Here is a 25,239-nt window from a genome sequence, read left to right on the forward strand (position 1 = left end):
TCTGTTTGAACTGGCTTCCTCCGACGAGCACGCTTCACAGGGGGGCTACCCTAACCCTAGCAGGCCTCGGTGCGCCCTTCCATTCTGAAGTCTTGGGTTTTGTTCTCCCTGATAAGAATATGACAAATAGAACCCATCCATGAAACCCGTTTTGACAGTATAACCAATGAAGAGCGAGTGCATACTATAAAAACTGGAGATGATATGTAAACAAACCTGACGTACTTTAGTGCTCCTACTCCAGTTTATCATTACAGACTTTGTCCAATATATACTGTCTAGTTTACCTTTTTTTTTTTGTCTTGTCCGACACATCACTCGCAAGTGCGCACACGCACACACACACACACACACACACACACACACCACACACAGGGCCATACACACACACACCTGGTGTAAGATGATAAGCTATCAACGGCGGGATTTGTTATCAAGGGTCCGTATGTTTCAGCTCGCCGCTTCGTAGCGTCTTCGCTAACAGATCGTTTCGGGGGGGCGCCAACACTCTCAAACACCGCCAGGGGCCCCAGATCAGACGCCCCAGCCACCCCTCCCCCCTCCACACCCCAGGGCTGTTCAGTACCCCCATCCCCTGGATCCCAGGTGCCGGCCTCTTATCTGAGCGCTACCAGGCGTTCAGAGGGCCTCATGCTACGCTCTATTCACAGCTCTGAAATCCGCTCTCTGCTTCCCAAACGCTCCGTCGAGAGCCCTTTGATTTCTGAGGTTTAATCGTGGAGGAATCGTTCTGCCGTTACAGGAATATCTGTGTTGATGCCGAGATAATAAAAAAATAAAAAACATATTTCTGGTTTTTAGATGTCGGTAACGAGCTCCAAGATGGAAGGGAAAAAAAATACATCTGAGGATTTTTTTTCTCTTAGGGTGGTGAATATAGACGAGATGGGTTGGAAGAGAGGGGGGGGGGGGGGGGGGGGAACGGCTTGGTCACAGAGGCGCACAGAACCCGGGATGGAACCCGGGTCGGTACGGGCGCAGCGCTGATGTGGTTAGCGCGCACTAGCGGGGCTGAGCCGTTGAGCCGCCGTGGGGCTATGACCTTTAGGAGCAGATGTCGATCCGCTGCATGTGCACGTGCGTGTGAAGACCCTCATGACCAATGAACCGTACCCAACCCCGTCAAGACCACTTGCGTCACTCTTTGGTTCAACTTCCATCTGCCCTAGTTAACACCTCAGGCTTGGGGTGGGGGGGGGGGGTGGGGGTGATCCCATTCCACCGGGTATCGGCTGGATTAATTGGGTTGCGTTACGGGGTCACAATGCAAGGGTCGGAGGGAGGGAAGGTCGGTAAGGCGATACGGCGCCGAGAACACCCTATCGATCCGGAGGAAGGTTCACCGCAAAGAGGCCGGCCATCTTGTTGTTGTTGATGTCGTTACCGCCGTTGGATGGAATTCCCATTTAGCGCTCAGAAAGCCTAGCCTAGAGTAATGCTGAGCCCAGTATCCACTGTGACATTAACACGTTGCTAACCACCTCATAAAGAAACCAACGCTGAGCGTCACCGTGGACAACGACACAGCCTGGGTCAGAAGCTCCAGGATACCAAGGGAAATGTCACGGTGTTGGATGCAGTGGTCATTTATTGTGATTGACAAGGGAGTCTGCGGCTAAACGCCAACAAGCCACAACGACCATTTACTGCTGCTACCCATGCAGTTTATATTTCAGTGGGTACACTCATCTCCAGCGTATGATGCCAGGCACCGATCGAACCACGTCTGGGAAACGAGTGGAAACCGTCCAGACTTTGATTATAAATGCCACGCCATTATTTTGAAAAACACCAGGGGTCATCAAATCCAAGTTTGTGCATCCTAAAAAAAAATGAAAAGGAACATCGTGCTGACAACCGAAGGAAGAAGAATCGAAGAAAACATCTTCCTTCAACATGGTACATGATTTTGAGTGCTGCTAGTGGAGGCCGAGGCTCTCCTTCCCTGGAAAGCAATGAGTTCCGGGCTCAGTTCAGTGGGCTGCAGCCCTCAGAGAGCACCAGGCAGCACAGCCAGACACTTGATCCCACAGTGGTGGAAGGGGGCGTCTCTTGTCGAGCCCAGACGGGTTAGGCCCTTTCAATCTCCGGAGCAAAGACCACAGTGCAGCTTGTCTATGTACTGACAATCACCACCACCCAACTGCTCCTCGCCCCCCCTCTGCTCTTCGTCGTCTGTGTTCTCCTCACGCTGCCAAGACGGGAAATAGGAGAAAACAAACAGAACAAAAATAACCACCAGAATTCTTACTGGCCAGTTTGAGTTGGTATACGGAACAGTTGGAGCAGACCGGGCGTCGTGACATGAAGGCGACGTGTGCTGTCCGATTCCCAGATGAAAAGGCTCTGGCGTGGATAAAACCATCTGCTGATTGAATAAATTAGCAATGGCACACGCCATGATGGTATACCTGTTGCTTCGGGTTTCATCATTGCATCCCGTGTGGTCTGAACCGTTAAATCGTGAGAAGCAGGTGAACCAAAGTAGATTGTTTATTACTCAGAGAGGATGTGAACATGGCCGAGGCTTTTACCGGCCTCACAAGGAAGCAGGCACTTCACTTCCTCTAAAGATAAGCATCCAATGATTTATGTTGGCTCACCAAGTCGAGCTATTAATGGAAGGTGATTTATATATCGGCGTCATTGTCGATGGTAAAGAAAATGAAATGCTACCGGAAACTATTCCTCTTCCCTTCATTTCCCCCTTAGACAAATGAGGCGTTTGTGATGTCGCCTGGAGTGGCTGGGGGGCGCATACAGTCCCATGAACCAATCCTATTCGAGCAACTTGTTCGTCCACCAAAATACCCTGTGGCTCAAAACGTAACGAAGGACCAACGAAGGTAGGGCCTTCTTTATCTATCTCGTGAAAACACACATTATCAAATTTTTGTGGAAATTAGGTCCCATTTTTGGGAATGAAGAACCTCTTATTTTGTCGTTAAAACTCATGCATGCATCCACGGAGGTTGGGTAAAAAGTAGAGCTGTCAAGCGATTAAAATATTTAATCGTGATTAATCGCATTAATGTCATAGTTAACTTGCGATTAATCGCAAATTATTTTTCTATGCTAAATATCCCTTGATTTTTTTGTCCCATAATTCTTCTCATTTTAATTCTCTTATCAACATGGTGAAGTGCATCGGCTTGCCTTGTGCAAATGATTTTTTATTGATAACAACATTGGCATATACTGATCAAAACAGGACGATACAAAAAAAGAGCCTATAGTGCAATTAAACGGCTGCTTTGAACAAATGTCATTTGAACATAGCAGTCAGGCTACTGCTTCTTTGTTTTGAGCCAAAGAAAAAAAAATAATAATAATAGCGTTAATCGCGTGATATTTTTTTTAACGCCGTTAAAATTGGTTTGCGTTAACGCCGTTAATAACGCGTTTAACTGACAGCTCTAGTAAAAAGTGAACAAAAACAAGTTGTTTACCTGCCACCATGTATGACTCCACTTGCGCACAAACACACGCGCACACACATTGAATAAACATACACGTAAAAGTGAATGCCATTAGTGTCATTAGAAGCGTACTTACGCGAATGTAGACCGCGGCCTACATAAACATTGTTCAGACACATTAGGGTTGTGCGTTGTTACGAATGGACTGGATAACTGTGTTTACGGAGCAGGGACGCAGCGTTGGAAGAAACAGGCTTCTGCCATTTGAGTTCTATTGGTGAATGTTACAGCCACTGTTTGTATGTTGTTGTCTTCTTTCCCTCATCTCACTCATCCAATTCCACCAATCATCTCATCAGTCCCTAGCAAGAGAAGACCTCTCACCCTAAAACGGGACAGACCTATAGCAGATGGAAGAGGAATAGAGAGAATGGAGAAAGGAAGGAAGACGACGGAGCCATCTCATGTCCAATCCTTAATTGTTCACCGATAACTCCCTCATCTATCATCCATAACCCGGCCATTCTTACATCCCCCACTACCACTAGACCAGGGGTCGGCAACCCACGCACGCGTGCCACCACTGGCACGGGGCAGCATAATCATTGAAACATTGAAAAAAAAGGTATATATAAATATTTTATTATTATTAAAATATTTCACCGCACAATGCGGCAGCATAATTATTTCTACCGATTTTTTTTTGCACTTTATTCTGTTTGGGGCATATCCTCCCAGTGCAAATATGTTTAAATTAGTTACAGAGAGCAGTGTTCTGAAATTGTATCAATTAATAGTTTTTAATCCTATGTTGGGAGTAATATATTTAAAATATTGTTCCAAGTGGCCTGTATGCATCGCCCTCACATGGTTTTGCATAGCTGTACATGTCTAAAAGATATTGATGTGGATGGTTCCAACATTCTCATATATTCTAATTTTTTATATTTCTCACAGTGCAAATGTGTTTTTGAATGAGTTTCTGAAAATGGGGTTTTATGATGGGACATATGTAATTATAATTTGTAAGCCCATGTTGCAAATATAACAACCAAAAAAAACTTTAAAATGTTGATGCATGATTGTGGACTATATGGAAATAATACAATTCCTGGTCTTCTGGAAATGTTTTTAGTCGCCGTGTCATAATTCAGCTTAATTTTTAATATAGTGTTGCTTAAGGCACACTCATTAACGAGAAAATGTCAAACTGGCACTGCATGTTGAAAAGGTTACTGACCCCTGGCCTAGACAGTGGGGTCGGAGCAGAGCAAAATAGAAAACAAAACTGTACAAAACATACTTATGGTACTGTGGCTGGCTATAACCCTCAGGGTCCACCCAGCATCACCAACTGCAGGACATCACCCGGTGACACCCTCACTCAACTAGTCCTATGTATAGGCTCCTCCTATTAGCTAATTAACTGAAATAATGAACATAAATGCAAGTAGGGAAAAATACCAAAATAAATTATAGTAGTACACTAGAAATTGCATTATAATCCACTCAACCAAAAAACAGCCTTAAAAAATAGCCAAATGTGAATTAAACCAAACAGATAACCCCCCCCCCCACTGTAGCTCTGAGGAAACCAGGCAGCCAACCTCCCACATACTTAATGTATGTTGCGAGTCCTTGCAATTAAAAATAGCATTGTGCAGCCACTTATTTAAACAATTACACATCAATAAAGGTAAATTAATCAGAACGGTAATGCGTCTGTGGTTATAGTGAGTAACGTGCGATAGATTGAAGTGTTTAGTGAGCGTTGTGGGTAGGTACCGGTGGGCGTTTCCCAGGACTCGATGTGTGTTTGGATTAGGCAAATGGCAGCGTGACGGTGTAGAACCGTGATTACAGTGACAATAATCATTACAACAAATGTCCATATACGCTTAGTAGCGCCGCACTACATGAGACTGTGCATAACATGCGGACGATGTACAGAAGGTGCATTATGAAAACCGTTCATCGGCAATTTTGCTCTGTGCTGATTATGCTCTGTATTCAACAGTTAATAACGATAATGTAATATTAATAGCGTTGCATTTATTCACCTGCTCTTGAATAGCGCTGGTGTTGCGGTGCAACTTTATTTAAACTTTGCACAACGAACAAACCACCCTTTTTGGAATCATGACCAAAGCAGTGTGTCTTCATTGGGACTTAAGTGGGTCGACTTTTCAAATATGGCTCGCCTGGGTAGAATCTTTCGATATAATCATCAGGATTTCAAAGGCTTCTCAGACTCATTGATTAGTTATACTTTAGCTTTTCAATGCAAAACACTTGAAATTAAGTTCAAATTCAAAGAGTGTCTCTGTGAGACGGCCAGACGTGGGGGCTGTCAAAAATATTTCATATTCATGCAGGCATTTTGTTTCTGTGGCCTTTATACGGGTGTGACAAACACACACTTTTCCAGCCCTAGTTCTTAGCAAGTGTGGCTTATGTATGATGCAGTCTACATTTTTTCGGAATTATGGTTTGAGTTCCTGCTGTGAAATTGGCTATCTTTAGTCCTGAATATGAAAACTAAATGAGCCAAACCAGGACACACACACACACACACACACACACACTTATTCAGAATAACAGAAAAAAAAAGAAAACAAGCGTGACAACAAACAAGAATGCCAAATTATGAAATTGTGATATGGGTGTTCTGTTGCTGGGAGAAAGCGGCTACGCTTTGTGAAATAAAAGAGCATTGACAGTTAGTTTTATGAAAACCTGTTGGGTCTTTTCGGTGCGCCTATACATCCATCAAATTATTTCCTGTCACATACCAGATGGCGGTAGAAAACAGTGTTTAATGAACCTCTGTGTGGCTGCTAGAGTAACATTTCAAATGCAACACCCCCTTAGGGCACCGACGACCTTAGAGTCGCCATATTAAAAAGGGGACCGACCTTTGATTCTGCAACCGAGTCTAAACATGCAGACTATATTTAGATATTCTTTAAATCCTCAACTCAAGCTCTGCAATCTCTCTCCCTCTCCCCATTTTCTCTGCCTGGCTCCCTCCCTTCCTCTTCCCCTCACACACACTGCGCTGTTCTTATTGAGCGCTCAGCAAATTTGACCCCCGACTCCATGGGTGTACTCTTGACTCCGAGAGCGGCTCGGCTGAGCAGACACGAGCTCATGGAGCCCGCCAGCCGTTCCGGTTGTTCTAAGTGTGCTCTGGCTGCAGACTCCGTGGGCCTCGCGCTCGCTTTAAGACACACGCTATCACATTCATCCCCCCCCTCCTGCGCGCTTTCTTTGGCTTTAACGCTTCCTGTCCCAGGGCATTACCCACAATCCCTTTCTTTGATGAAGGGTTCCCGCCGCGGTCCCGGGCCGCTTTGATGTACCCGGGAGTCGGGAGCCCGGCGAGTGAGCCGGGGAGACCTGAGAGAAGCCAAAGCTCCCGAACGTATTGGAAATCACTCTTCAGACTCCACCGGCAGCGCAGGTTAAGACGCGGCCGGTGAAGGATTCCCTTTCTTTAGTTCGTTCCTGCTGGGCTAGAATGAACCCCATCTAAGCTGCTCTGTGTGAGGAACTGAATGGGAAGGGTTTGACTCCCGGCCGAAAGGTCGTGAGTTCGAAACCCGAAATGTACGCTACCGGTTGTCACAGCGATGGTGAGGTCAAATAAACTGAAATGTGGGCGGGGCTGGATAGCCTAGGAGTAAGGGGGCTTTCCTCAACCTTCTAACCCTCTATTTCCACAGTGTACCTGAGCAAGACTTACCCCGGCCCTTACCACTCATTAATAACTGGTGTCCAATTCACTGTAAGTGGCTGTGGATAAGAAGCACCTTCTCATCTGTATTTGTCCTAGGAAACAGCAGCAGGTTTCGGTGGAGAGGACTGCAAGGCCAGATCCCCTCTCAGGGAAGGCATGGGGAAAAGGGAGAGAAAGGGCGAGAGGACGAGGGATAGGGAGAGACGGTGTCTGAGGGGACAAAGTGATGGGAAAGACTGGAAGAATAGAATAAAAACTAAAGAGACGAAAAAGAAGGATGGCAGTCATTTTCTTTGCTACGCCTGTGGATGTGGAAGGGAATTGGACCAGAGTAAAACCAATGTTATTTTGCCAAATGTTTTTTCTTTTTCATTTCATTTTCGTTCAGTGTCTAGAATTTAAAAGTCTATAATGTGCATCGTCATGTTTCAGACTCTTAATCATTTCCAGTTCAGCTACAGAAAAGCAAAAAATAACACAAACAAAGAACGTCTTGATAATACGGGGTTGGAAGCTGCCAGTATTGTGCAGAAACAATTTCTTATTCAAGCAAATTATTTCCCCCATTGTACACACACACACACACACACACACACGTCACACACACACACTCCCTCATTGTAATTCCTCTGCATGCTGCTAAATCCCGTACACAGAGCGCGGTAGCACAATTGTAATCACCTTTAATTATTTCATGAGGTCCTCGAAATAAGCAAACGTCAAAACCACCACAAAACATACAAAATATCCCTCCTCTTGTTTCCACAACAGCAGACGGGCCAAAGCAAAATGCTCAATTAGGCATCAAGAGAGTTGACAAGCCCCGCATCGCTACCATGAACGATGGTCTCTTCAGATTATTTGAAAATATGTGATTAAATGTGTTTTCGGCTTTCTTTTAAGTAGGGGGTTGGTTGATAAAATATGAATGAGGCAGAAAGCAAAAACCAAAAAATAAGGGCACAGTGGGATTTGGTTTTAAACGTTTTCAGCATTGCTTTAGTCAAGGAAATTGGGAGGTGATATGAATGCAGTCTAGTGAGCAGTGTAGTTTGCATCTAGTGTAGTCCCAATGGGAACTTGTCTACTGTGGTGAAAAATGCAGAATGAAAATAAAAAATAAATAGCATTGCTCGGCTATCTCCCTAAAAACACACACACGGTCTGAATAGCCACAGGGCATTTGTAAAGTTGTTTACGTCTGCATGTGCTTCAGTGTTTCCTACCTACACACACGTACATGCATGCGGCAAGAACTCAACAAGATGTTTGTGCAACTGACTGAAAGGTGTGCGCACGCACACACAATTGTGGGGTACGCAAGCGGGTTTCAGAATGGATAAAGACAAGGCAAGGTAGGCAGAGAAGATTACAGGTTATCCAGAGGACTATGGTAGAAAGGCCATCTTCTAGTACTCATGGTTTTCAAGGATACAACTTAAAGGAGACATATTATACAACCAGGTGTGAGTGTGATTAGCCTGACAAGCCGTTTCGAAAATCTGCCCCATATGACATCACTAGTGGGCATGTCCACCTAGATCTGTGGTGGATAGGTAAGCAACATTAACTTAATTTCACTGGGTAGGCTGGAAGACTGATCTATCCAGCACAGATCTAGGTGGACACGCCCACTAGTGATGTCATATGGGGCAGATTTTCGAAAACGGCTTTTAGGGCTAATCACACTCACACCTGGTGGTATGATATTTCCCCTTTAAACTATTTCTATAGGAATAATGCTTCAGATTCATGTGCAACGGCAACGGCGACTAAAATACCTTGAAATAACAAATGAATATGTTCATTGGGAGGGAGGTAGTCCGTGATGGGGGTCTTTGACTCCAAGCCAACAGATTCTGGGTATGGACCCCAATGACCACCTCCTAACCTGCTCCTTAAAAGACCTCTATCTGAATTCCCTGCAAATTGCCGTGGTTGGAAAACGACTCCTAAATAGTGAACAGGATCGTGACAAGCCCAAAAAACAAAACAAAAAAAGGATAGAATATCAGCAAAGCCAGAGATCGAGACCATCTGTCAAAACCTCCACCTCCACCCACCGCTTCAGCGCCAGAGAGACTATCAGTGTATCCAATCTCCTGTTTTTTCACTTATTATCCGCCAATTAGTCAACCCCTCTATCTATCGCTCTCTCACACTCTCCCCAGGGTTGTCACTCAAACAGCCACGGATGAAGACAGACAGTGTCTATTTAAGCCCAATTAGTGAGCACCCAACACACACACACACACACACACACACACACACACACACACACACCCCTTAAGAATATAACTTTCTAGAAATGTCACATAAATATCTAGGAATATATAATATATAGATCATGTATTTTGACAGCAAAAATCTGCAGAATATTATTGGATTGACGGATGGATGGAGTAGAGAGGAGGTGGGGTGGGTGGATAGACAGGTAGATTGGTTATTCAGACAGGGCCAGGGCCTGAAGGGAGGATAGGGACGGATGGAATGAAGGAGGGAAAGATGGCTGGAATGACTGGAATCGAGCGAGCAGCCGTACTTTACTAGCAGTTCGGGAGAGTGAGGAACGGAGAAAGAGGGACAGTCCGAGCGAGGGACAGAGATCCACACACACACACACGTTGGCAGAAGGAACAGGGATTGCAGAGAGGAGGTGGGAGGGGGGATAAGTCAACAATCAAACTCAACACATGCAAAACTAATTACACATTTGCGGTAGATGGAAGAAAAGTGAGAAAGAGAGGAAGAGTGGGGAATTAACAGACGAAGAGAAAAAGAGCGAGACAGAGCACTGCGCTGTCACAGGGTTTCACAGGATTGTCTGTCAAATCCACCAGGTGAGGCTTCGCAACATTAGACTACCTTAGGCAACCCCTTTGCTGGATGTATTTTTGATAGGAACTGTAAATTAACTTTAGCCAACGACTGCTGTTGGCTTCTGAAAGGCAGCGGTTGTGAATGGCCTAACGGTATTGTTCGATCTGTGGTGCACATCAGGTGGTGCCTGGCATTTCATTATTGAAACAGACCCATTTACAATAGAATCACAATGATATTATAGGTAGGTATTGCAAAGTAAATATAGTATCATGGCTTGTTATTTCAAACAAAGTATCAATCTTTGTTCATTCCATCATGGTTTCCATTCCATTGGCATCTTTTGCTCAACAACTGCATATTTTTTGTAATTTACAAAGGTGGTTCGCGAAAGTTTGTGATACCTAGAGTCCAGGGAACCACTTCACACACACACACACTGACACACACACACACACACACACACGCACGTTTCCTTCAACGTATGTTTGAGAGAACTTTGAAGCATCGCATTATTCGGTGGATGGAAACGGCAAATTTGAAAAAAACTCCTGAATCCCCAAAAGCATTTTTATACTTACTTGAGGTGGGTCTTCGACTTTTGAGAAAATAATGCGCTAAATGGCAGATCGGAACACGTTTTGCCGAATCATTTCCGACATGGAAAACATTTGCCTCCCATGACTGATGGTCTGTTGACGCTGCCGGCCTCTTCCCTGTACTCACAGGAACATGGCTGCTGGCAACTACAGCTATGACTGGACCGTGGAGGACGCCACAATATTCCTCGAGCAGGAAGAGTGTGAAGGAAGCGCTCGTCAGAGGGTTCGACTAGCCCTTTTGGTTTGTAACCCTTACTTATTTTTAGCGACCTTTCAAAAGTTGGCTCAAAACTCCCTTGATAATAAGACGGAAACATGGCTACCGTGACGAACGGAGTGGATAAAGTCGGGGATGGAGTTTGGGGGAGCAGTTTCGGGGGGGGGGGGGGGGGGGGGGGGGGGGTCTTTGCCGGTTCGCAACACACATACACACACGGCCATATGTGCCAGCAGGGAGTCTCCGTGGCACCACTTCAACAGTTCACCGAGACCGCCTACAACTTCTGGAAAGGTTTAGTTCATCTAAAGGCCTCTGCCTTTGCTTGGAGTGAACTCGGTTTGTATTTAGACTTTTGTTTTAAATGCAAACCCCAGGTCTCTTGAGCAGTGTTGCTCAGCCAGGGCTAGCAGCACGTCAGACAATACACGTAAATAACTGCCCTTTAAAAACCCCACAGAAGGAGGTATAGCACAGCGCTGTGTGTGTGTGTGTGTGTGTGTGTGTGTGTGTGTGTGTGTGTGTGTGTGTGTGTGTGTGTGTGTGTGTGTGTGTGTATCTAGGTCAAAGTAAGGTATAGACACCCCCCCCGTTCTGCTTGTCCAGCACAGCCACCTGACAGCCTGGCTTCCAACCTGGAATATTTATAAGCTCCCCCTGGCCTCTGCAGCCTTCTCCCGCTCTCCCCAATTCTCTGCCTTGTTCCCTCGCTCTCTCCAACCTGCTCGTTATTCCCCCCCAGAGCTCTCTCCTTCCCCCTCTCCCTCCTTCTTTCTCTCCCCATCATCTCCCTCGCCCTCAGCCCTCTCTTATCGCGGACAGAAAGGCTCTTAATCATTATGGATGTTAATGTCCATGGCTGTGTATGCAGACGGTTTTGTGAAAAAGACATTGCACGTGGACAGCTACTTATACACAAATAGAGAAGTCTACACACACAGCAAAGCCAGTATCTGATTGTAATGCACCAAAGCATCCCCTTATGCATGCACAAAGCAGTCTACATACCCAGCGGCTTTAAACATTATTAGCCAATGGGAACACTGGATTTGACCTAGCTCAAGTATGTCGCTGTTGCCAGTATTTTTCACTCGATAAGTTTCAAGAAAAAGTAGCTGGCTAAAGCGTGGGCTTATTACATTGTTGTAAATTACAAGAGATGGCTGTATTTGAAGATTTGTTAGGTGGTGGTGGGCACGATATCAAATCAGAGGAAAGCAAGCCTCAACTGTAAATAATGTCGCCAACACTAATGCTTGCTAACAGACGGGGCTACAATGCCGTAATGATGTTGTGCTTTCTCCTGGAACCAGCTTCAACGGTTAGTAAATACTGATTATTGAATAGATTGTCTGTGTTGCTGACATTACACGCTACGCTGCTTAACTGTATGAGTTGGCTAGCTAGTGTTAGCCAACTAAACCAGCCTCCTGTTACCAATGTTTGTGTGTGTGAGGGGAGACCAGAAACAGAACCGGACACTTTATTCACAATCCGTTCAGGTTTATAGGTTAGCGACAACTCGCAGAATCGTGCAAACCATGCAGCACGATTATTATTACATCAGTCAACAATGGTAGAGTGGCAACAGGTACGTTCACATAATTGATATGCAGTGCCTATAATGTAATGGACAGCTTAACAGTGCGGACATGAGCAGATCATCTGAGATAGAAACAATATGGTGACAGCTATAATATTGGTCAACTTTAATATAATAAAAACTATAATATTGGTCGAAGAATTGTATCGGTTTTCAAATTACAAGATTTATCCAAGCCTGTGCTTTAAGTAGGTGTACTTTTACCAGACTAGTTGTATAGTTTGGTGGAAGAGAGTTACAAAGGAACAAGGTGGGTTTGTCTGCGGTTGTCTGATCGACTTGTAGGTGTCCAGCCGAACAGATCCTGTGGTGTACGGCAGTGAGTCACCCGCCACCAGCCACGAGGGTAATAATGTCGTTCTGCTCCAGGAGGCAATGGAGAAGCTACAGTGACTACATGTTCGGTCACAGTCTTTGTCGTGGTAACGGCTATTGTTGACACAGCCATTCAGACGACCACCGCAGCTCAATAAATGAGATCTGCTGGATCATTGTCTGCATGATAGTTTCAAGAAATCTTACATTTTGTGCGAGCAATAAGTGACAATAATGAAGGTCTACAACACTTGGCCTATCTTCTGTGGATTAACAAACAACCACATGAACATAACAACCAATACAGATTTTCTATATCGTTAGCCTCGTAGCATAATTGCCTAAGTTATATTTTAAGGTTCATCTTGTATTTGGCTTAAAAAATGCCTGAGTCAAATACTCAGGCAGATCGTGATGACGGAATGTAAAAAGCACTCTGATTGTCTTAGGATATAGCCCATGAGGCACAGTGAATCAGCAGCATTAAGAGAGTAGTTAGGTTAGACATCACAATTTGGCCAAAATATGACTTCGGAAATTATGCCATGAGGCTAACGATCCGCTGTTGCTGCTCTCATAGAGTCTAACAGGAGGCATGAACCACCAAGGGAATTGTGCAGCAGTTTACAATACGTTATATTTATTGTCATATAATGACAGCCCTCCTAACTTGGTAAACGCTATTTCAGTTGGTGCATGGAAATGTCTAGCGAAGCTGAGGAGTGGAAAGGTCGTAGAAGGTTCGCACTGAAGACGATTGCTCCGTTGCATACAGAGGGCGGATCTACATTGCGTTGTCAGACTGCCTGACAGTGTCAGCATTTAGTAACCCACATAGGTGAACGCCACACATATGAAGACGAGCCTGACGAAACGCAATGGAAGGGTTGTCAGAAAAGGCACCTGCAATGTATGAGAATTAAAACAATATTTTTTTTGCTGTTGCCGTGACTTTTCTTCCTCTTTTGCAGAGTCAGCTGCGTTTCCAACAGAAATTCACAGCAACGTCAAAATCACATCACTGCTTCGCTTCCTATCAGAGCTTCGAGGTACACCGTCCCTGGCTGTATTTACAGAAGGGCGCTACCATGGTCATAGCACGACAAACTGGAAATTCAAAAGTAATTGATTCTGTGACTAGATTTAAAAATTAAATGGAAGGTAGCTGTGTTAGGCATGATTTTAGGTATTTTTTTCTTTGGAGATCTATATGCAGATGGAGGGGGCTAAAGTTCCTGTTTTTTCGATCCCTCCCCTCGAGAAGTCTTTCCAAACAGCAGTTTTTCATATATTTGAAGCAGAATATTTTCTGCCTATGATAAATTGTTGAGTGCATTTTGTTAAGGCCTTTTGTGGCTTTTTTATGCTTATTTATTCCAAAGGCAATTCCTTTCCTCTTGAATTATGGGATCAGAGAAAAATGTTCAAGACAGACAGTGCGGTAATTACTAGTCATGTTCTACCCTGACCAAATTTGAATGGGTTTAATAGTGTAGCAGTAGCTTTGGGAGCTTACCTGTATTTTTTAAACCCCAGTGCCTCAACTGTTTTTTCAGCAATATTTAAGCAGGGTTCGTTTCTATTCAGTTAAAATTCCCGAAAATACAGTGTTTCCCCTCTACGCAGCGGCGGTCATGAAATATGACCGCCGCTGCTGAATTTCATTTTTTTTAACAAGAGGAGAGGAGAGCCTCATCTTATCTCTTTAAAATACGAATGTTATATTATGTGTTGTAAAATTCCCTTTTTCTTTAGAAAGTTCTCAAAAAAGAAATTCGAATTAGGTGCGTTTCCATCAACGCAGTGCAAATATGTTTTTGAATGAGTTTCTGAAAATGGTGTTTTAAGATGGTACACATGTAAATATAATTTCTAAGCCCATGCTGCAAATATAACAACAAAAAAAACATTTAAAATGTTGATACATGATTGTGGACTATATGGAAATAGTACCACTCCAGGTCTTCTGGAAATGTTTTTGGTCGCTGTGTCATAATTCAGCTTAATTTTTAATATAATGTTGCTTAAGGCACACTCATTAACGAGAAAATGGCACTGCATGTTGAAAAGGTGGCTGACCCCTGATAGACATTCTCGGGTCACCCAGGTGTCAAAGGTGACTTTGTTGGTATAATTACTCGACCTGCGTATGCGCGAGATGGTACATCCAGAGCTAAAGCACCACCTCTGGCGGTCAGTAGGAATGAAATAGAAAATCCTCTCATAAGTCCTGATATATAATGGAATTGCATTGTTTTCCATCTAAAATAGCTCTAATGTTTTTTCCTTCGATGAGAGCAAGGAAAAGTTGTACCTCTTCAGCGGTCCACACGTATCTATTATTCACATTGGCCATCTGTTCCATGGACGTATTTAAAGGATACATTGTACATATTTAAAATTCGAAATTCGTCGCAGCCTTTATACCACAGATACTCCAGGGTCTATAGCATATAACCGCGTTTTCTGATTACAGTTTGATGCATTTTCCACAATGTACCAGCTCTCGTTTTGAAGGCTGAACAGACAATTTGACTGGAATTACTTAGCAGGTGTCCATATATCAGGGATTAATGGACACGGTATAATTAAAGGATATGCAAACATAGACATCCTGTATCATATATATATATATGATACAGGATGTCTATGTATACAAACGCTTAAATATATATATATATTGACGCTACAAGTTGATGTTGGCAGGGTTGCTATGGCCAGTCGTTATGCGGAAATCGGAAGGACGTTATCAGTCCCGTGTGTTCAATGTTTGCTACGTCACAGCTGTTTCGAAAAGTGTGTTTCAATCTCAGATTTTGCGCATTTATTCTCTTTCGCATTTCTCAAAAACCACCTCAAGCGAGCGGATAAACTTTTTTGCGAATTAGAGGATTTTTATGCGAATTTTGGTGTTTCCATCACCGTTTACTGATTCGATACTTCAAAATGTGCATAAAATCAGAGGGATGGAAACACAGCTAGTGAAACATTTTTGAGACACAATTGACACCTCTAGCTAAATGTAGTAACCAAAGAACCAGCTACAACATTGTTTTCATCCAAACGAGTCGTCTTTAGCGAACGGTGAATTGCATTGGCTTCTATGAGCTGTCGGCTTTCAGCCGCGAGCTTAGGGACCGTCTGCAAAGTGCAAAACTGAAAACGACCACAATGGTAAAATTTCAATAGCGTCGCCATTATTGACTCTAGAGCCCCAAAACTCTTTCCATAGAAGCATGCCATCTTTATGGTCATACTACATCCTTTAGCTAAGGTTCTGTGTGTTAGCTAAGGTTCTGTGTGTTAGCTAGTGGCGTCACCATTATTGACTCTAGAGCCCCAAAACTTGTTCAATAGAGGCATGGGGTCTTTCGGTCCTGCTACAGCCTTTGTGAGGGGGAGAGGGGAGGGAGTGGGAAGATGCATGGGTTGGAGGAACAGACCTTTTCGATTGTTGTAGTATTTGTGTTATGTGATTTTACTGTATCGGGCGGTTGTTGATATAATATATGTTTTGTTAAATATATGTCAATAATGGTTTTAAAGATTATACTTATTATGTTCAATCTCTCCATATTTCCCCTGCTCATTACTGTGCACAAATGTACTGTATGTACACCCTTCTGGTGGCGGCAGACACATTGCGAGCGGGAAAAAACATTTCACCTCCGCTGTCGCAACTCCATCCTAGGGGAAACACTGAAATGTAATGTCTAAAATACTAATATTTGGTTACTAATGATTGAAAATGGGTTCTCATGGTATATCAAACCGAAGGTCAGGAGCACCAAATAGGACACAAGGCCATTTAAAAGGGTTCACTTAGTTCACACAATGCAGGATCAGCAGTTCAACACTCAACAATAGTCGTCGCAATATTTGTCAACATGAACAACGTTCTGCAAAAGCCGTAACAGAACAAAGACTTGGAGCCTGCGATGTAAATAGGGGCTCGATGCCAAAGCTAGCTGCATCCCTGGGTCGAAACCATACATCAATACCAAACCGAGTTAAGATGGTATAAGGTAAGAACTTTATCGTGTGAATAACGTTGTCAAAGTAGAACACAGGAATGAATGGCGAAGATGAAACATTATTAAGTGCATGAGAATAAGTTAAACTAAAAAAGATACAACTTCCAACAATAACTCAATACCCCAAAACATTATTTTCAAAGTAAAAAAATATATGGCCAAACAAATAAAAAATTTACGTCAAAGTATCTAGTGTAAGACACTGGCAACCCCAGTGCCAGGAATAGACTGCAAGAGCTGACATCAAATGCCGCGTTCTAAATAGAGACAGCCCAAAGTCGTTGTGTGACCAAGTAAAAGTGGATGCATTGCTATCACATAACGGCTTCGCTGTGTATCTAGACTGTGAGGTCCACATTTAAGTGGAAACATCTATGCATTGATATCACACTGATATCAACTGCTTGCACATGCACAAAGGCAGCCAATTATGCATAACGGCCTACATACACAGAGGCATATACATTAGCATAAAGAATAACTTAAAGCTTTTCCGCCTGCCATTCCCTCTCCCATCCTTGTTACTCCACTGATGCCCCTCTCTGCCCCCCTTTTCTACCTCTCTTCTTGCTCCCCATCTTCCCCCTATCTCCCTCTGTCCCCTCTCTCTTCCTATACACCCTCACCTATCTTTCCCTATTCCTATCTCCATCTCCCCTCTTCCTTGTTATTAAAGTGTCTCTCTCTCCCCCTTTCTCTTCTCATCTTCTTCCTTTCATTCATTTCATCCCTCTCCCCCCTCCCCATCCCTCTCTCTCTCTCTCTTTAACTCCCAAACTCCATCCTTCTCCACCTCAGCCTCCCTCCTCCTCTCCTCATTAATCCACAAGTGCTCTCCATCGCCCCCTCTCTCTCCTCCATCTTTTTCTGAATGAGTGAAAGAGAAAGGGGGCGTGAGAGAGCGTGGCCGGGGGCATCGGGTCCATCGGTCTAATGGTGAGAAGTGAAAGTCAACAAACTAGAATAACTGAACAAAAAGTTCCAGAGGACTGAACATCGATTTGACTGATTGTCTAACTTGAAAATAAAGCGCATAAAAACGATACAAAACTTTACCATCAGCTGTGTCAGCAATATATCTCCACACAACAACAATTCCTACAGCAGCGCACAATAAAACAGATTACAATATGCACAAAGTCAATAAAATGGGAACGGAGAAGGATTGGTGTGGACACGTTTGTCGTAATAAATGTCCGCCGTTACTTTTGCATAACATCAAAATGACACCCTTGCGTGGGCAATCATAGCGGCATTCATTATGTCGGTGGTTTTCATTTGATACGAGTCAACGCGGTCAGTTGTGCTCGGGGCCTTTATGGCTCCGACGCGGCAGGGTGAAGCCCAACGCCACGAGAACAAAACAACCTAAAACCCTCACCCATTTAACGGCCATTTGCTCAGCAGAAGGAAGCAGGATTTATTTGGATGACAGCGCTGGCTGCGCACGTCCATTACCGATGAAGGGAAACCACTTCCTCCCCCATTAGAGACTTGAGGCAGCAGCCTCAGTCTGCTCCACGTCCGAGTCCCCATTGCTCTGTCCCCACAAGACTGTGTTTTCAACTGTGTGTGAGCGCGCAAGAGAGAGTGAACGAGTGTACGTTTGTCCATAATAGGCAGGCCTCATCCGTGTCATTCCAGCCGTTTAAATATTACAACAATTTCATGTGAGCTGAATGAGAGCCATCATGGACTACCTCACATCACCCCCCCCCCCCCCTCATCACTCCTCTCTCATTTCATCCTGCTCTCGCACGCCAAGTCTCTCCGGTCATTTCCCCCCCCCTTTTACGGGTCCCGAATGCACCACTCACTAAATTATCCAGCGCTTAACGCTTGACTGAAGGGGAGCGGAGATTCGGTTTAAGGAAATGTGCAGCGGCGCGCTCGTTTGTTCCAAATGAATTTCCTCGTCCCCAAAAACACAACATTAAGATGATGAACTTGTAAGCGGAGGAGAGAGGAGCGAGAGAGGAGAGAGAGGAGCGAGAGAGGAGCGAGGAGGCGAGATTGCGGGAAGAGTCGATAAGGCGTTAAACTTGAATAGGGCCACATTGAACACTTTTGTATGGCTGTCCGTCAACTGAATCAGACACACACACACACACACACACACACAGTCCAATGGCTATCAAAGTAACCCGCACACACACACATAAATATACAAACCAAAACATCTATCCAAGCCGCCTCCCTCAATAACAGTCACACACAAAGAATAACAATAGATCCTACTGCCTACACCAACATACACCCACCAATGCAATCTGTCCAAATGTCTACCACGCTAACAGTAACACAGCCCACACACCGATGCATGCCTGACGGTCTACCACTAACCCACAGAGGGCATTAAAAAAATAAATCGCCTCTGTAGCCCACTAACACAATTCCACCACATATCCCATTAGTGTGCACAGCAACACACACATCTCCCACTTACACACCAAAAAAAGATATGTCCAACAAATCACCTCCAATACACACAGAAATACACACAAACACACTATGTACAATCACCTCAGGCGAACACAAACACACTACACTATCCAATCACCTCAGACTACCACAGAAAGACAAATACACAATGTCCAATCATCACCGACACACACACACACACACACACACACACACACACACACACACACACACACACACACACACACACACACACACACACACACACACACACACACACACACACACACACACACACACACACACGTACTCACTCTGTGATTTCCTCTGTGACTGTGTGCTCCACCTGGAGCCTGGAGTTGACCTCGATGAAGTAGTGTTTCCCGTGCTTGTCCACCAGGAACTCCACTGTTCCTGCATTCTCGTAGCCCACCTGGACAGGAGCAGAGGGGAAAAACAGGTCAGCGTGTGTTATCGGTGTTTGCGTGCGTTAGCGGTGTTTGTGTGTGTTAGCGGTGCTCCTGTGTGTTAGCTGAGCCTCTGTGTGTTAGCTGAGGCTCTGTGTGTTGGATGTGGTTTTGTGTGTTGGCTGTGGTTCTGTGTTTTAGCTGAGGTTCTGTGGGTTAGCTAAGGTTCTGTGGGTTAGCTAAGGTTCTGTGGGTTAGCTAAGGTTCTGTGGGTTAGCTAAGGTTCTGTGGGTTAGCTAAGGTTCTGTGGGTTAGCTAAGGTTCCGTGTGTTAGCTAAGGTTTTGTGTGTTAGCTAAGGTTCTGTGTGTTAGCTAAGGTTCTGTGTGTTAGCTAAGGTTCTGTGTGTTAGCTAAGGTTCTGTGTGTTAGCTAAGGAACCTAGCTAAGGTTCTGTGTGTTAGCTAAGGTTCTGTGTGTTAGCTAAGGTTCTGTGTGTTAGCTAAGGTTCTGTGTGTTAGCTGAGGTTCTGTGTGTTAGCTGAGGTTCTGTGTGTTAGCTAAGGTTCTGTGTGTTAGCTAAGGTTCTGTGTGTTAGCTAAGGAACCTAGCTAAGGTTCTGTGTGTTAGCTAAGGAACCTAGCTAAGGTTCTGTGTGTTAGCTAAGATTCTGTGGATTAGCTAAGGTTCTGTGTGTTAGCTAAGGTTCTGTGTGTTAGCTAAGGTTCTGTGTGTTAGTGTGGCTGTAAGCTTTAGTTGTGTGTTGGAGTATTGCGCTATAGTGTGAAGCTCAGCTGGGACAACAACAATGTCTGTGGGTTGCATAAAAACGGGGTCAGTGTGTTACAGATACCAAGAACATTGCGTGCATGTATATTGTTAAGCCGCTACAAGACCATCTCAAACCAATGAGACATAACCCAGAGAAATGCTGCAGAGAAGAACATGTGCTAAGGGATCCTGCTGCCCTGCTCACCCAGCAGAGCATGACGAGTGAAAAGCTGAGGGGATCTGGCCAAACTGAACAAGAAGAGGAGAAAAGAGACCCTATAGGGCCCACCACACTGGGGGCAAACAGCACTAGGGGTCGGCCTCACTGGGGGCACACCTCACAGGGGGCCGGCCTCTCTGGGGGCCGACCTCTCTGGGGGCCGACCTCTCTGGGGGCCCCCCAAACTGGGGGCCCGCCACACTGGGGGCTCAGGAGCAGTGGTGTAGTCTACGTGATACGCAGGTATACGCCGTATACCACCTAGGAACGCACCAGGATTTGCATATACCCGCTTAAAAATGTGCACGGATACGCATCAATCGTCTTGTGACAGATCATTCACTTCTGTGTTTATTTTCCGCAAATACCGGTTGGGTATAACTGCAATAAAATACTTTTAGCAGGGGAAGTTATCTCCTACATTCACCATTCATAAAATTCCTCCTGCGTGCTCGCGCTCTGCCCTGTTACGAAGCGCGAAGCTGCCCCTGCATCTCTGCATGTTAGTTGGCGGGCCGAGCCCCTCCTTCTCGCGCTGTGTTTAGCAACCCACACAGATTGAAAGATAAACGCGGGAACAAGTTGCTGCAAGTTGACCCTGCAGCAGCAGATGCCACTACCAGGGCTATGGAGACTAGCAAAGACACAACAGAAAAGGGTGTGTGTGTGTGTGTGTGTGTGTGTGTGTGTGTGTGTGTGTGTGTGTGTGTGTGTGTGTGTGTGTGTGTGTGTGTGTGTGTGTGTGTGTGTGTGTGTGTGTGTGTCCAGTCCTCCCATATTAATGTGCAAACCACATAACAAGTAGTCAACAGAAGACAATGTTTTAATCCCACTGTATATCTCCTTGTTACTTTTAGATGTGAACCCCTGGCCAGCCTTTCAGACTGGGTGTCAGGTTAGGGAATTTAGAAACAGGCATCCTTGGTTAGAGTGGAGGGAAAAAAAGTTAGGTAAATGTCAGCCAACATGCAGTTGGTATACACAATTGAAATTCATAATGTTAATCACTATGCCAATGAGAGTGTGGTGCAGTAATTTCACACTTTTACACAATTCAATTACTGTATGGTATGTTAGATAACAGTAAGAGCTAAAATTAGAGCAATTGAAAGAGTGAAACATTAGTCTCCTGTCATCTCCTCCTCATGCACTGGTTAGCCATGGTTGTAAACAGTTCATTCAATTATTTTGAGTAGATTTTGTCCTTGTTTATCATGTGCTATTGCTACTATAGATATATAGGCCCCTCCTAGCTCCTAGATTTTTGAAGGGTCCATGAGCTAGACACCTCACCCTGACTGCTCCCGAGGAGCTGGCTGTCGCCTTGTATGGTTGACACCGCCGTCGGTGTGTGAATGTGTGCATGAATGAGTGAATGTTAAGCAATATATGGTAAAGCACTTTGAGTAGCCGTTGGTTGGAAAAGCTCTACATAAATGCAGTCCCTTTACCGTTTATTTACCAAAACAACGTAAACTGAAGATGCAAACAATGTCATGAAACTAAACTACCTGGTCTCCCCAGAAAGAAATAGGCCTACAAAAATACTGAACCTAAGGTTTATTCTCTGATCACAGATGAGGCTGATCTTCGTCAGCATAGCAGCCAGCTATCTCCCTCCGCTGGCTTTTTAAAGCACAGGTAGATTAAACAAAGCTGCGCACAGCACGACAAACGTTTGCAAATAACGTGTCATGTACCGTGTGGGGTGTGAAAGAAAGCATGTGTTTAGGGTAAACATGAAATCGGTGTAATTGCAATAAAATAAAAAAAAAGATAAAGATCCATGAAATAATTAATCATATTCTCCTCTCAGAGTACCCTTTCGTAGTATCAATTTTCAAGGAAAAAGAAAAAAATCAATCGCCTTTCACAGCCAATGTTATAAAAAGACCACAGCTCCTAAGCCTCGGACATCCCCCCAAATCATGTTCTCCAATAACCCACCCAATCCCCTTTCCTCTCGGCACATCCACACACTCCCTCTGGTCCAGCGCCGAACAGAACTACACAGCAACAGCCATTACCGTGCTGATCGCTCAAACGTTTAAGGCCCCCCGTTCTACCACCAGGTGGGATGTTGCTTAGCCGTTTACCCGAAAATGTAGCCCTTATTGTGACAAACCGCATCAGGCAGTTCGACCCACCAGCCCACCCAGTGATTTGACTCACCGTAAGGCTAATTCATCCCTCGTGTATCCAGGGGGGACACTGCCATTTGTGATGTCACTAAAAATGTTAATTTTAATAATGGCTTGTAATGGCAGATTTATATCACGACGGCTGGCAAAATGTGGGCTCTTTGATACATTTAATTCCACAAGTTGCCAACGCCCTATAAGTGTTAAGAAAGCGTAAACGAAAGCTTTGTAAAATGACCAGCCATGCACTTGCTGTCAAAAAGCTGGTGGAGAAAAATGTGCAACGTGGATGGTTCCAGAAGATTGATTGTACTGGCCCCATCGACGGGCATGTTCAGCAATAAAAGTGAGCCGATATCACCCAGACGGAATACATTACCCTTACTTTCTGTCATTTAGCGGATGCTTTTATCCAAAGTGTATAGGTGAGGCGGGGAAGCAACGCTTACAATCAATAATGAATCAGGCACGTTCCTGGGACGGTATTTCCACTTTAAAACATAGCATTAGGCACTGGCATTATAACAGAAGGCATAGGGGTCCGCCGAGCAGACTACGAACAAAGCATACTCGCTACGACTACTCAAGAATGCCTCAAACGCACTGCCCGTATTTGGAATGTTTCTATCATTTCCGTTTCACCCAATGCTAGCTTTTACACACATGACCCAAAATATCTAGCCTTGGAACCAGAGGCATCTGCAAGCTCATGTTTTATTTGCGCTGTCGTTCCCACTCAGACAGATTTCCCGCAGACCTGGCCAGGGACAATCTCAAGCATCTGTCTAATATGGGGAGGGTTTGATATGATGCCTGCACAGAGAGGCGCCCTATGGGAGTGCCATTGGGGCGTTTTCAGAAGCAACCAAGATGGTGGCTTCTGATGGATCACATTTTCATTGCTCCGATTGGTTGTAGGTCTATCCATTTGCGGCCAGAGGCTTTCTGGTCCTCACCAGTTGATAACGGGCCTCGGATATGTGAACTGAGAGAATAGAGACTAATTTGCATTTGCGAATTGCTCTGGCACGACGAGCATGACAAAATGTGTGGTGATATGGACTTTACTATTTAACCAAAAGCTGGTGCCTGCAGAAAATCCCTGAAAGACTGTCTGGGACCATGCATTTCAATGATACCAGGGCCCCACTGTGTATTGGAGAATTTCATAGATGGGTAGAGACAACCTTCTGTTTCAGAAACTTTTATATTCACCAGAAAACAGGCCACCAACAGCACAGAAGCAGGTCTCTTTTGAAAGATCAAATGAAAGTCGACAGCACAAATCACAAAGAACGAAGTGGAGAAGTGTTTCTTGAGGAACGCAACCAAACGAGGGCGATGAATGGAAAACTAAAAAAGAACCTTGATTGGACTGTAGTTGTTAAAGAGGTGCCCATTCGCCTGGAGGACTTCTATGATCAATAAAGTTTGGCTTGTCTAAAAGTACTCACTGTCAACGCCATCAGAACCAGAACAGAGGGGGAGAGAGAGAGAGCGCGACCAAAGATGAAACTCTGTAATTAGGATATAGCACGAGAAAAGAGAGGAGTCCTCAAAACACAAACAATGCATCCGTCTATTAACATAACGTAAAAATGATGAATATGAGAGATACTGCGGCCAAGGGCTAGGCCTAGCATACAGGTAGCATGCACGCCTGTGTTATGGTTTCAGTCGGGTGACTCAACACCTGCTTTGCGCACATTGGCTGGTTATTAGTTTCATAATTGGCGGAATAAGCAGCGCTCTAAAGAATAGCACGCACACACACACCTGAGGGCGTTCAGTTAGATTAGCATCAGAAGAAAGATACACAGCCCAGTACTATGGCATCAGTGTCACTGCAACCAGATCTCACACACACACACACACACACGGTTTATTATATTCTATGGTGGAAAAGCCAGATAGACCCATTACCAGTCACCTGACCACACACACTCACACAACGTCTATGTCCACAGAATAATGCCCAGAATATTAAATCATGCAAACGATTGACGGCAAGCAGAGCCTTGAGAATGAATGTTTATTAGAGAGATTGTAGCACACAATAACTCAATATACACACATACTGCCAACACACTAATTTGCCAAGATACAACATCAATCCACGGAAGCTGGAAGTACGCCTGGCATGCTGTGTGTGTGTGTTTGAAGTATTTGTGTTTGCAGTATTAGTGTGTGCATGTGTGGGCAGTATGTGTGTGTAGTGTGTGTGCATGCATGTGTGTGTGCTTGTGTGTAATGTGGGTATTATCACCAAGCTGTTGACGAATATGGAAGCTATCACCTGAAAAAATATATGATAAATAGACAATCTGGGTTGAAGTAAAGGCACACGTTTTAGTTCCCGTTAACCTTGCCAGTGTTGAGGTCCATCTTTCATCTGTTATCTGTGAGAGCATGATTGCAGCCATGAATGACTGCATTGCAAACTTGTTTGTTCAAGTGCTGCAGGGGTGAATACGCATAGCCCCAAGGCCTTTCTAATGGCTCCCTGCAGCTTG

The 25,239-nt window shown here is 44.6% G+C and overlaps 1 protein-coding gene across 2 annotated transcripts in view; it reads right to left on the minus strand.

Annotated features, from left to right (window-relative positions):
- Positions 1-25,239, minus strand: part of LOC115529545 (pyruvate carboxylase, mitochondrial) — a 268,651-nt gene that overhangs the window by 197,352 nt on the left and 46,060 nt on the right. For both annotated transcript variants that reach the window (XR_003973581.1, XM_030338305.1), the window contains exon 10: positions 19,506-19,624. Coding sequence is in view for 1 of the 2 variants with exons in the window: in XM_030338305.1 (XP_030194165.1) it covers positions 19,506-19,624 (119 nt within the window). In the remaining variant the exon portion in view is untranslated. The remainder of the gene's footprint in view (positions 1-19,505; positions 19,625-25,239) is intronic.

This window comes from Gadus morhua, chromosome 17, assembly GCF_902167405.1.
Source record: "Gadus morhua chromosome 17, gadMor3.0, whole genome shotgun sequence".
Lineage (NCBI taxonomy): Eukaryota > Metazoa > Chordata > Actinopteri > Gadiformes > Gadidae > Gadus > Gadus morhua.